This window comes from Lasioglossum baleicum, chromosome 13, assembly GCF_051020765.1.
Source record: "Lasioglossum baleicum chromosome 13, iyLasBale1, whole genome shotgun sequence".
Lineage (NCBI taxonomy): Eukaryota > Metazoa > Arthropoda > Insecta > Hymenoptera > Halictidae > Lasioglossum > Lasioglossum baleicum.
Genome location: NC_134941.1, coordinates 5,300,514 through 5,312,590, shown reverse-complemented (window position 1 = coordinate 5,312,590; position 12,077 = coordinate 5,300,514). Strand labels below are relative to the sequence as shown.

The 12,077-nt window shown below is 40.8% G+C and overlaps 1 protein-coding gene across 1 annotated transcript in view; it reads right to left on the bottom strand.

The window, feature by feature from the left end:
• The window catches only part of LOC143214776 (uncharacterized), a 58,124-nt gene extending 46,265 nt beyond the window's left edge, over positions 1 to 11,859 (bottom strand). The window contains exon 1 of the mRNA XM_076436157.1: positions 9,775 to 11,859. Coding sequence (XP_076292272.1) covers positions 9,775 to 10,147 — 373 coding nt within the window. The 5' untranslated portion in view covers positions 10,148 to 11,859. The remainder of the gene's footprint in view (positions 1 to 9,774) is intronic.
• Positions 11,860 to 12,077: the final 218 nt, after the last annotated feature.

Genomic DNA, 12,077 nt, shown 5'->3' with positions numbered 1-12,077 from the left:
CCCATATTTCCTCCCTGAAATTGAACTATGATGAACCGAATTTGGAAAACCTTCCAAGGTGTTCCCCATAAATCACGCGATCTATCTCGAGCTCCGAGGTTATTAAAAGTTCCTCATATTTCCCATAGTTCTTCAGAAACACACTTTTCCGCGAATTTTAATGAATAAAATGAGCGACGTGTTTATCGAAATACGAATATGATTAATCTCTCTTTTAATATCGTACAGACATTAAGAATTCTATCGATATGTTTATATAATAGTAGACAAATCATAAAGTTCTTGTATATAAATTTAATAAAATGAAAACAAAGTCTAACGGTCTACAAAACTTGGTTAATCGCAAAAAGGAACGATATAATTTGCTAATCAGTAGACTGTGAATTTGTATGCATTTATAGCTTATACATATCTGCAAAACATGATAACAAAGAAGCTTCCTTAGCAATTCCATGCTCTCTGTTTACCTTATTTTTAATCTACCGAAACTATTTATATAAATGTCGAGCAGCGAAGTTAATAAATTGCAATTTCAGCCTTGAACCAAGAACTCACTCCGAATAATCTAATCTATTGATAATCCTCTCTTGTGAAATTAATTATTTAAAATAAAATTTCAACAATCTGTACAGACTTCCAACACAATTGACATTGTCGTTCGATGCCCAAATAAAAAAGTTGTGAAAAGCAATTTCGATTTTTCCAAAATTTGCATTAAATGTAGTCCAGTCAATTAATCCATCTTGGCAGAAAGGTCGTTTGGTCCATTTATAAAAAAGTGATTATGATCGTGTGCCATCAATTATGCGGCTGTACGTTCCCAAGTGATTGTCGCGTTTCTGGCTACCGGAACCAGCGGTAAATTCGCGTCGAAATCGGCCTGCGATTATTAATAAGCCATGAAACATGGCGATTGGTGGAAGTGTCGCGATCCGCATTCCAGAGGAGCCACGCGGAGTCTGTCCGCGTGCCACGCGCGCCTCCTTTCATCGGCGATGACTGCTTCTTATCTTTCCAGTTGGTGGAATACCAGGCTGGTTGTCGCGAACCGGTCATTATTCACGCGTTTCCTCGCGAATCGACTCCGGGCCAACAGCAACGTAGAGTTTTCCGCAAATCCGACTCGCGGATCGCACGATCGGTAGATAGATCGCGTCGATTAAGGGAGGCAGCTCCGGGAAAGATAAGCGTTCAACCGACGGCGAGAGGCCAGCGGCTTCTAACAGCGGCCGCTCTAACGATCAACGAACGGCGAAAAAGTTTAACGATCGTGTAAAGCGTACACACGCGAACCATCTTATCCGGGCAATTATGTAAAAGAGACTTCTGTCGGAGAGCTGTTCCAAGTTTTACGAACGGCCAAGTTACCGTTCAACTGCCCCGGAGACTGATGGTTACTCATATTCCGTTGCGATTGCGTATGATCAGACGAATAGATTACGTGGGATGCTGTTTACGCGCGATTTCAGCTTTTGATCTTCACCTGCGCCATTTATCCGTGCGATTTACTTACGCTGGTTCTGTCATTACTCAAATTTCCGTGTACACACTGTAGAAACTCAAAGTAAACTCACGTTTGCTTATACAAAAATGCTTAGTCGATCTCGTCCGTTCCTTCTTAATTATCAGGAAGAGTATTGAAATTAATGGGAAACATTTCATCATTTTCTCGTTGAAGGTCACGCGAAGGTCAACATGTCGCAAATCGTTGAATTTGTTCTTTTTTATGAGCTATAAAATTGTTGTGATGAAAATAGTAGGACCCATTTAAAAACAACTTCTATGACCTTGATATCTCGACAAAAGTGACCTTGAGAAAATGTTTTCAAGTTAAGAGAAATATAGTGTCAAACCAAAATTTATTTAAGCACATGTATCATCTTGTGATAAGTAATGCGAATTTCGTTTTATATTTTTAGAAGGCAATATACGGAACCATAATCGCAACCATCAGTCTTCTATTAGATAACCAAGAAAGTTCCTGCCGCTTTTAGGTTTCCTCGTTATTAAACTATAGATGGATACACTACCAATTCGAAGTAAACTCGTGGTTAGATGAAAAATTTATCTAGCAGAGTATTTAACTAACGAATGTTGACTTGTTCATTACATTATTCAATTCGACTGAATTACTGAATTCTAATCTTCATAGTTTGTAAAAGAAATGTTAGAACCCAAGCATAACTGTTTTTAGCTGCAACTTAAAAACCACTTGTTGTTATGGAAGTAATCAAATACTTCAGTATCATCTTCAACTTCGCGCGACTGATTTTAGTTTGACACATTAACTTCGTATCATCAGACACGCGTAAACGAGGGAAGATCTAATTGCAGTCCAAGTGGTTTATTTCTCTAATTGCTATTCCAAACCGGAATTGACGACAGCGCGGAACATCTGTACTCGGGTTCTTCGGTCCCGGATCGACATTACGGTCTGACAGTTAAAAATACGACGAAAGTATTTAAGCCAGCTGTTCATTTTAACTGTTTTTGATTTCTGTAACCGTGTTATTATGATAACTACGTAAACGTATCTACGTAATGAACGAGTCCCCGACGGTTGACAGCTTTCCCATCGAATTGATGACAGTCATAGATCATCTCAGAATGATCGCATTCATCTTGCGCGAGCAAACGCGATGTTAAAGAAGGTTAATCGTACGAATTTCCACCGGCAAATGGAAAACGGAGACGCGACGGTGCGCGATGTGCGTCTAACCACAGTTTCACGCATTGTACAAGCGGCTTTGGTGGCGATTATGACGCAACTTTAGCTTTCCAGGGGAGCTGGGGACAGTTTAGCTTTTCCCAGCAGTCAAGGTGTCATCGTTAACAGAAACACGACAATTATACCGTGTATCTCGCAGGTAGTGTCATTATCAACCAGCTAGTGTCATTACCATACAGCTAGTGTTATTAACATCTAGCTAATAGTATAACTATCCGGGCAAATATTAAAAAATGCGAAATGACATATTCAAATTTCAGAAAGGATTGACTTCATGTTGTTTCCTTCAGCTCAGACAGTAATACAGTCTAATAGAAATTTGACATTGAGAAATCTTGAAATGTTATAAAAGAAATTCATTAGATCCAATTGCTAGATTGCGTATCATTATGCAAATCCTCATTTCTGATAAATCATCTCGTAAAAACTAAACGTAAAAAACAAATCTGAATCGTCACTAATGTTTGTAAATGTCTCGTTTTACATTAAGAATTTATAGATGTTGCAAATACATGAAGATCAGCGGTATAATTGTAAAATCAATCGAAGTCATCCTGGATATGAGAGTGAAGTTACATTGCATAAAGATTCGCGGTCTAGTTATAACAAAAACAATTTACAAGACAGTACACACTAGTCACGTTTTGTGCCCGGCAGGTTTCGTGTTAATGTCGTCGAAATGTTATTTAATAATACGGCTTAGAGAATGGATGTGACAGCTAGTAAGACGTCGCTCGAATCATGTCAAACGGAAACAGAATGATTCAATTTCCGATTTGAATATTACGGTTCCACAATCGGAGCAGTTTCTCGCGTAAACAAACGCGCACGAAAGCTGCGAGCGACGGAACACTTCTTCACCGGGTTTCCCGTCTCCGCGTTTCAATAACGAACGCTTCCGGGCCGGTTTATCCGTGTTTTATTCCCCGGGCCGGAATATTAATTAGCTCCTGTCACTGACGAATGCTTCGCTGTTCTTCCGAGCGCTAATGTGTTCGGCGTAATTAACCGGCGCTCAGGGCGTCGCTAATAAAGAGAAAATTATTGGATTCCGTTGGCCGATTGAAATAAACGCTCGAAACCGCTTCATTGAACTCGCGTGCTGCGGAACTTTATGCTAAATAAAAATCTCCAGCACGAATTTAGTGAAACCAGAACCGAAAAGGAATTTACTTTCTTGTTTTAATAGGAAAAATATTTTTTGATTCTCTGAAGAACAACTTAGTCCTTAATAATTTATAAAAGAGAAAGAAAATGTATTTTTAATGTATGTCGACATAAATTTGAACAGAATATTTTAATTTAATTTAAGAGAATAACATTCGCACTCAATATCATTTTCAAAATCATCGTTTGCACTTTTCGTCACGAGTCTGATTCAATATTATATGGCAAGCGGTTTTCTACGTCATCGCTTTGAGGTTTTTACATACTCATTTTGTGCATAAATCCATCAGACCTGTTCAGTAATGAACTGACTGCAGAACTTCATATTTCATTGCTTGAACTTTATGCATAATCATGGTTAAACTGTGTTTAACCAGCAGTTAACAGTTAGCACCTAGCAGTTAACCTAGCAGGTTTAATTTTTTTAAACTCGGTATAAAAAACTGTAGAAACGAATTCAACAATTCCATTTTTTTACAATAGTAACTCGTCAAAAGTAATGTTTACATACAGCTGACATCTGACACTTGTCAAAATCTACAAAATAAAAATTTTTAATTTATTGCACCCCCGTACATGGTGTATGCGCCGATTGGTTTAAAGCATAAAGTTGTGAATGAAACGTAAAATTGTACAACAAAATGGAAGGAATATCACAGCATGATCTTTCACGCGTGAAAGTTGAATTTCTACATAAAAATATTTGTGTATTTTGGTGTGTGGTAATAAATAGGGTTGGTTGAAGCTGTGCGTGTATTTTTTGTTTGTTTTTTCTTTGTGGCATGATCGATCAGGTTTTTGGAACACGACAGATCGATATATTGGAACCCGTTTATAAGAAAATATTAATTCTCAATGACGAACAAGATGGCGTGGGTTACGAAGCGTCTAGAAGTGGGTAGACTTAATTAACGGCCGGACTTAATGATCTGGTTTAATGAAAATTACACCGGATACACGTCATGGATGATGGCTTGTCGCGAGAATATGTAAACAGGCAAGCTTGGAAACAATTTGTGCGATTTTCCGCACGTTCTGTTTCGCGCGTTTTTGAGTAACGGTTATTCTATGGCGCTCTGTGAATAAATTACACAATAATTACTTATTCTGGGATGATTTCAGTTCACATTGTATACGCAAATTAATTGCGACTCGAGAAATAGAGGAAATAAAGCATGAATAGATATTATGAGATCGAAGACGTTGAATAAATTAAAAATAATCGAATTTAAATAATCCTTCGACGTATTAAACTCATATAAATTTCGCAGTGGTAGAAGTTCATTTGCAATTCATATTATATCTTAGTTAGTCGATAATGATTATTAATATTATCGGGATAAATATCTGTTTACACGGGGAAACTAGCGCGAAATAATTATTATTCGACGTGCATAATTCGTTAGAATTAGTTAGTTAGGAGACTGTCCAGTTTGTTTGCGCAAAGATGCACAAGCTCACGTGTCTCGTCGATAGAAAGCACTGACTGGATCGATAAAATTCCGCCGCAACGATATAACCGAGAGCGATCATGAATGTACGGACTTCAATTACGCCCTGGTCTAATTAAATGTCGATAGGAGTCGGCTGATAATCCGGAATACTTATCAGATACCTTTTCCTTCGTTAGCTACCGGGCGCTTGTTAACAGTTACTCCTATTGTTAATCCGCGTATTGAAAAATCGAATCGAACTGCTTCTTTTGCTACGAACTTTAAATCTGCCTGGTAACAAGAAATGGAAAGTTCATTTCACGGATCATCGTGGTTAACATCTCATTGAAGGTTCGAAACATTTCTGCAGATAAGAAGTGACTCTGAATAAAATGCTTTGATCAGTCCGTCCATTAAAGTGGATTGAAGTTTAATTAAAATGGATCTGACAGTTTCATAATTCAGAATAAAACCGATTGGTAGAGGTAGCTTTAATAAAAATAGCATTTATTGAAATGAATACAAAACGCCACTAAAAACGCGGGTAAATGTCAGGCGGAACTTAGTTCTAATTAATATGGATAGATCATTTCCAAACTGAGAAATCGCGCATGACCAATCAGCTGAAACATCGACTCAAAAATAAAGCAAATCTAAAGGTTGAAGTGAAATGTGGAATGATTCGGTAACCAATTGATGTTATTCGCATGACAATTCTTTATAAAGTTTTTTAAGTAGATTTTTGAAGTAGAAACTCAATGAAGAACTGAAACAATCAAGTAGCACTTAAATTTCTCTGTGTGTAAATGTAATTAAAAGGGGACATGTTACGAAAATAATGGAACGCTCTTCCAGAGTAATATATGCAAATTGCGTTTTAGCGCAATTATTTTCTCGGGGAACGTTAAAGAAAACAATGGAAAAACTTCCGTCCCTAAACAACAAAATAAAGGAGACGATTACACTCTTTACTCTTGCACATTTCTTCGAAAACTGATTGGATAAAATGATGATTAAAAATATTCTCACGTTATTATCTAGTTTATTATCATAATATTGCGTGAAAGCGCAATCAGACATTGTCGGAAACTCTTTCACAGCAACAATGATAAATTAAATATTTTTTAAAAAGCAATGATCTCACAATGAATCAATAAATGCAGGAGGTGAGAAAGTTTTTGTAATAACAATAATAACAATACAAGAATCCTATTCATACAAGATGTAGTGACGAAACGATTAAATACTTCATCAATCAAGGATAAATCATCAATGCAAGGAGACAGACATTTTCGGAAACTCTTTCAAGAATAACAATAAAGGGACGATGTCGAGGGAATTGAATATTTTTGGAGCTGAATGACCTCATAACGAATCGGTGACTGCAAGTAGAGGCAGATTGATCGAGCAGCCAATCAGACGTTTCCGATGGACCGGTCTTGGTTCGGGTCTTGGTTGACAAATGGACTCGTCAAAAATGGGACTTGTCAAAGTCCCCGGATAGCGGTGGTTCGTAGGAAAAGAAGCGAAACGGCTGCCGAGGTAGATCTCTCACGTCTGTCAGACGTGACACGTTTATCTTAAACACTGTTACGTTAAACAGCCGCGAAACTCATTAGTTAGGTTGCCGGCTCGCAGGTCGCGTTACGTGCGGTTGGCTATGCTAGTTGGCCCATTAGCGAAATTAGAAGAGGAGTATTTTAAACGCGCGTGTAATGAAAACAATTGCGGATTTCATTTAGCCGGTTGCCTGCCCGTTTTTCCGTCTGTTCGCCCCGTGGATTAGTTTCGGATATGTGTTGTTTGTTCGTAACGTTTGTCAGCTGAACGGAAGAAGAATTGCCGGCTGATTTAAGAAGAAAAATCGACTCTGATCGGAGCGCCGGGAAACATCTAGCGATTGGAAGATTTGTTGCTTCTGGGTGCACCGTAAGTCGATTCTGAATGGTTAGTTACTCCGTGGGCTTGAGAATAATTTATTTTATCAGCCGGGAGATGCATTCCATTTGAAACTTTGTAGGTAAATACTGTAACGTATCTACTGAATGTGTTTAGAATCTGAATAAAGAGTACAAAATAGGAATTGTCTACCCCAATTGTAACAAATTGGAATAACGTAGAAATTAGTCTCTCTCTTGAACGGTTTAATTAGTTGAAAATAATATAACAGTGTTTTAGAATTCTTCTATTTTTATTACTGTATTTGTACTTCTATTCATTTTTATCATAAATGCATGAAATCTGCAGTTTATTAATGAATGGAACAATGCATTATGTCCGTGTACACATCTCATAATTATGTATACTTCATTATATCAGTATAATTATTTATAAACAATATAAAGCATCCTTAACAATTTCATAGAAGAGAAAATAAAGTTTATATTTATTGTATGCCTACATTTACTGTAATGCTTAAAATGTTGGTTACAAAAGAACAGAATTTTATTTCGTCCATAAAGAAAGGCTATACGTTCATATGTATACAAGTGTGTATGCATAGATTTTGCTTGAAATCTTCTGAACGAGAGTTTTGACCTGTTATTATACGGCAAACGGGTTAATGTTCACAAAAATATTCTTAATATTTGTTAGCAATTTTTAAAGGGCGAATACAAACAGTTCTTCGTCAGAAATATGTAACTAAGGAATTTTTCAATTGCATTTACGGTTTCATCTTATCCAAAATTAGAGCTATCCATTGACAGATGGTCCATTGACAGGTTCGCTGCCAACAGATGATTGAACCTGGCCCACATAATAGTCACAGCGTTATCGGCTTCTCCGATGAATGTGCTAAACTAATAGCATTATTATTGTAATCGATAAAATTGCTTTCGTGACTTCGATCTTGTCTCAGAGTGTCAAAAGCTGCGAGTATAATGAAGATCGAACGGGTCAGCAAGTTCGACAGTAAAAAAAATAGGAATTGGTCTAGATCGGAGGCGGGTTTCCGCGAAACAACAGGAAGAAAAAAGTTGCGGGTTAAGTGGCACTCCCCGCGAGGCATAAACAAGCGTTAGGGACATGAATGGGATCACGTAAAAAACAGATTTCCACCCTCGATCTCTTACACGAAACGTGATTTCAAGCCGTCAGCTCGAAGGAAGGGTGGAAAAAGGGCGTTACGGATTGGGGCTAACCCTGTAAGCGATCCCAGGGGCTCGTCAAGAACGATCTTATGATTGACCGTGTTACGGCACTCCCTGTAGACCATTTTCCAGGCGTATCTTGGAAATACATTCGAACGAGAGGCTGTCCGAGCAAGAAACAACGCCCGGATACTATCTCGCAACCATCAGTAACTATACACCCGGATTTTTACAGATGTTTCCACGGTAGGATGACGGGCAAATAATCGAATCATTCGTGGACGAAACTACTTCGATTCTCCGTGACCACTGAACCTAGCAATTAAGATCTTCCGTCGAGAGCATAAAAATAATACACGTATCAAGAAATACAAGTTAACGGACTGGTTAATTGAATCAGTGAAATGTCCTAAAAAATTAAGCAACACTGAAATTTGAGGAATATTTTCATTTATAATTACTTTCAGTGAAAAAGCCAATGAACTTGTGTACTGGACAACAAGAACTTGAATTTGAATTCACTCGTTCCGTGCTGGTTTGTTTATTACAACTCAACATAAAAATTAAAAATATAGAGGGAAGTATAATGTTAGTGATTAAAGGTGTAAAATATACTGGATCGTATAATCTTTCACGTTGGAGCCAATCTCTTCCCGTTTCTCGCAGAATAAATGATGTTGTAAATGATAATATTCGTCACGTGCGTCGCAGGAGCTCGTGAATTTCGAATTGTAAACGCGTTTTATTTTTAGCAATAATATTTCGGTGCCTAATCGCATTGACATAAACAGTACTGTTAGTAACACGCAGTTAATTCGCATTGTAAATTAAGTAACGGTGTAGAGTTTACACTGTAGACGTTGGCCAGCAGGCTGCCGTTCGTGCCTTAAAATTGCAGTTTGCGGAGCGATAAGTATGCAAAATATCTGAGAAAGAATGTGGCAACAAATGCGTGATTGCCTTTCAGTTTAAAGGAAAAGTAAATTATTGGCTTTTGCAAACATGAACCGCACATCATGCCACTAGGAGATCGATAGACTGAAGTTACACATATTTACACACGCTTTTCCGATACACCTATTCATTTTTACTCATTCAGCTTTTTCAAGTCTTTTACTCTTGCATGTTCCATGAAACAAAGGACAATGGATAGCAACCATGGCGGAGTAACTCAAATGAATGTCTAAAGAAAGTTTCTGCTGCAAGTTGGGGATTGTCCGCGATACAATTGCCAAAACAACAAACCCCTCGCGAATGTCGCCTTGTTACCGCGATATCTGGCGCAGCTGCGCCGATAGTAAGAGAGAGAGACAGAGAGAGAGTTAACGGTGAAGTGACCTGGAAAAGCGCCTACCTTTCTTCTCGTCATCCTCATCGGCGTGATCGGCACTATGATGAAGATGATGGGCGGCCGGATGGTGGCTAGTTATCGCCGGCACCAGGGGGTGGTTCCCCAGTGCCGGATGCGGATGATGAGGATGATGATGACTGAGGAACCTGACAGCAGCTGCGGCTGCCTGATGCTGAGCCTGCATCGTCTGCTGAACCTGACTTTGAACCTGTCCGAGGACCGGGTGATGCGGTGGCCATCCTGTCAGATGAAACGGAAATACGGGTGTCGCCCTCTGGAACAGCCTGGCCGGCGTCAGAAGGGAACCACCGGAACCAGCGGAACCGCTACCAGGAGGCAGTGGGAAGGACAGACCACCTCCTGGTTCCAGGACCATGTTGGGTACCAACTTGATGACTGGCTGTCTCTCCACAGGAGAGGCTTCACTTCTTCTGCATTTAAAGATCCCCGTCTGTCTTCAATCGACGCTACTACTCCGATATTTATTGGTCCTCTGTGTTCATCGGAACCGACACTCGGGACTGACAGTCTTCCCAGCTCGAGGTGTTTGAACCAACAAGTCAAATCTTGTACGAAAGTCTTTAAGCAAGTTTCTATCGATTCAGACAGATCGTGTGTTGTTTGTTTACATCTTTTTAAGCCTGCAGTCTTGCTCTATGAGTAGCTTCTTGATTTTGGTATAACGGTTCCGGTCACGTTGACTTTGGCCATTTGAGATCGTCGGTCGTTCATGGGAAATGAGCGATTGATGTGTTTGTATGATTGATCGAGGAGAGTTCGTCTGGAAACTGTCGGCTCGGGTGCCGTCGGAAGGTGAGACTGCGGACTTTGCCGGCTCGGAGCGATCAATCTCCAATTAGCCTGAAGTATTTAAATTTTTGCCTGCGACATGGTACTGTTTTCTCAATTGCACTGTCAAAATCGTCGACTTTGAAAATTCTCTCTTAGCACATGACATACCGAATCATCGAGCTGAACAAAGGATAGTTGAACACGGTTGGCACGAGTCAGTCTGAAAAGTTCTCCTGCCCGCACACAATAACAATCCCTTCGAGGCGTCACTCGAGTCACTAGGATGATCTTTCGTCAACTGTCATCGACACGAACGCAACGTTTAGTCCGGCTATCGATCTCCGTGTGGCGAGTTCACGACGGAATGTCTTCGGCGGCGGAACCGGGTCACGAAACAAGAAAAGTCACTGCGGTGGCGGGTATGTTGATGAAGATCACCGGTGTAACACTACAGAAATTAGCACTGGCCCCGGCGGAATTGCGAGATTGCACCCGTGGCTTGCGTTGCGCAACCGTCACTGACAAAAACACTGATCAGCTGACGTGATCGGGATCACGGGTCCGGTCCGCGACGGGTCTATGCGGCAAATTTGACCACGTAACCTACGAATTCCAGGGATTCCTTGCTGGCAAGGGTCCTGTTAGTGTTAGGACCACTACGGCACGAGCCAACGGCACAGCACTATCTGCCTGGAGAGTCAAGTCAACGGCTCCCCTCTGCACGCGGAGCCCAAACTGGTTTAGGTTACCACCCAGACGGCGGGGATTGGTCGGGCAGGTGGTGGGTTCACCGCTGCCACTCGATCCCCGACCAATCGGGACGGACGGATTACGGAGGGGACTCCGCCTCGCGGACGGTTTTTTAGCCCTGGAATTGAATCGACGCCCCTTCCTTCTAGTAATGGAGCGGCGGTGGGGATGAATCAATTGGTGGCTGCCCTGAAACCGGCCGCAAGATGGCTCCTCCCTACCCCACAGCATTCGGGAAATCACCCCTTCCGTGGACCCTCTCTGCTCCGTCGACCTTAGTCTCTAATTCGAGCCGCGGGATACGCTCTTCTCGTGTCCTCTCGACGTTGAAATTTTCACCTAGCAAAAATATCTATCCTACCGATTCTCTTCCTCGCTTCTCCGACTCGAGTGTTCCTCGCGAAATTTTGCGAGGAGTCTATCGTGGCTGACCCGCACCCGGAGTATACTGATCGGTGGATCGACGTTTCACCACGGTCGTCGTGCGAAGACAATAAGACGCCTTGTTCGTCTTCCAGAGAAGCAGCTCGACAACGTTTCCCTTTCTTCCCGATCGGTCTCCGACGATTGTTGTGCTTCCACCACTCCGCGCAACCCCCACCAAAGAAATCTTCCACCCCTCCAGCCCTCGAGGGCACGATCCTCTTTTAATAAGAGGAGCTCGGAGCTCGGAGCTCGGAGGCGTTAAGTAATTACATCTATTCTCTTCTGGGGAGGAAATTACCTGCGCCTCGGGGTGGGAAAAATTAGGAAATTAAAATTAA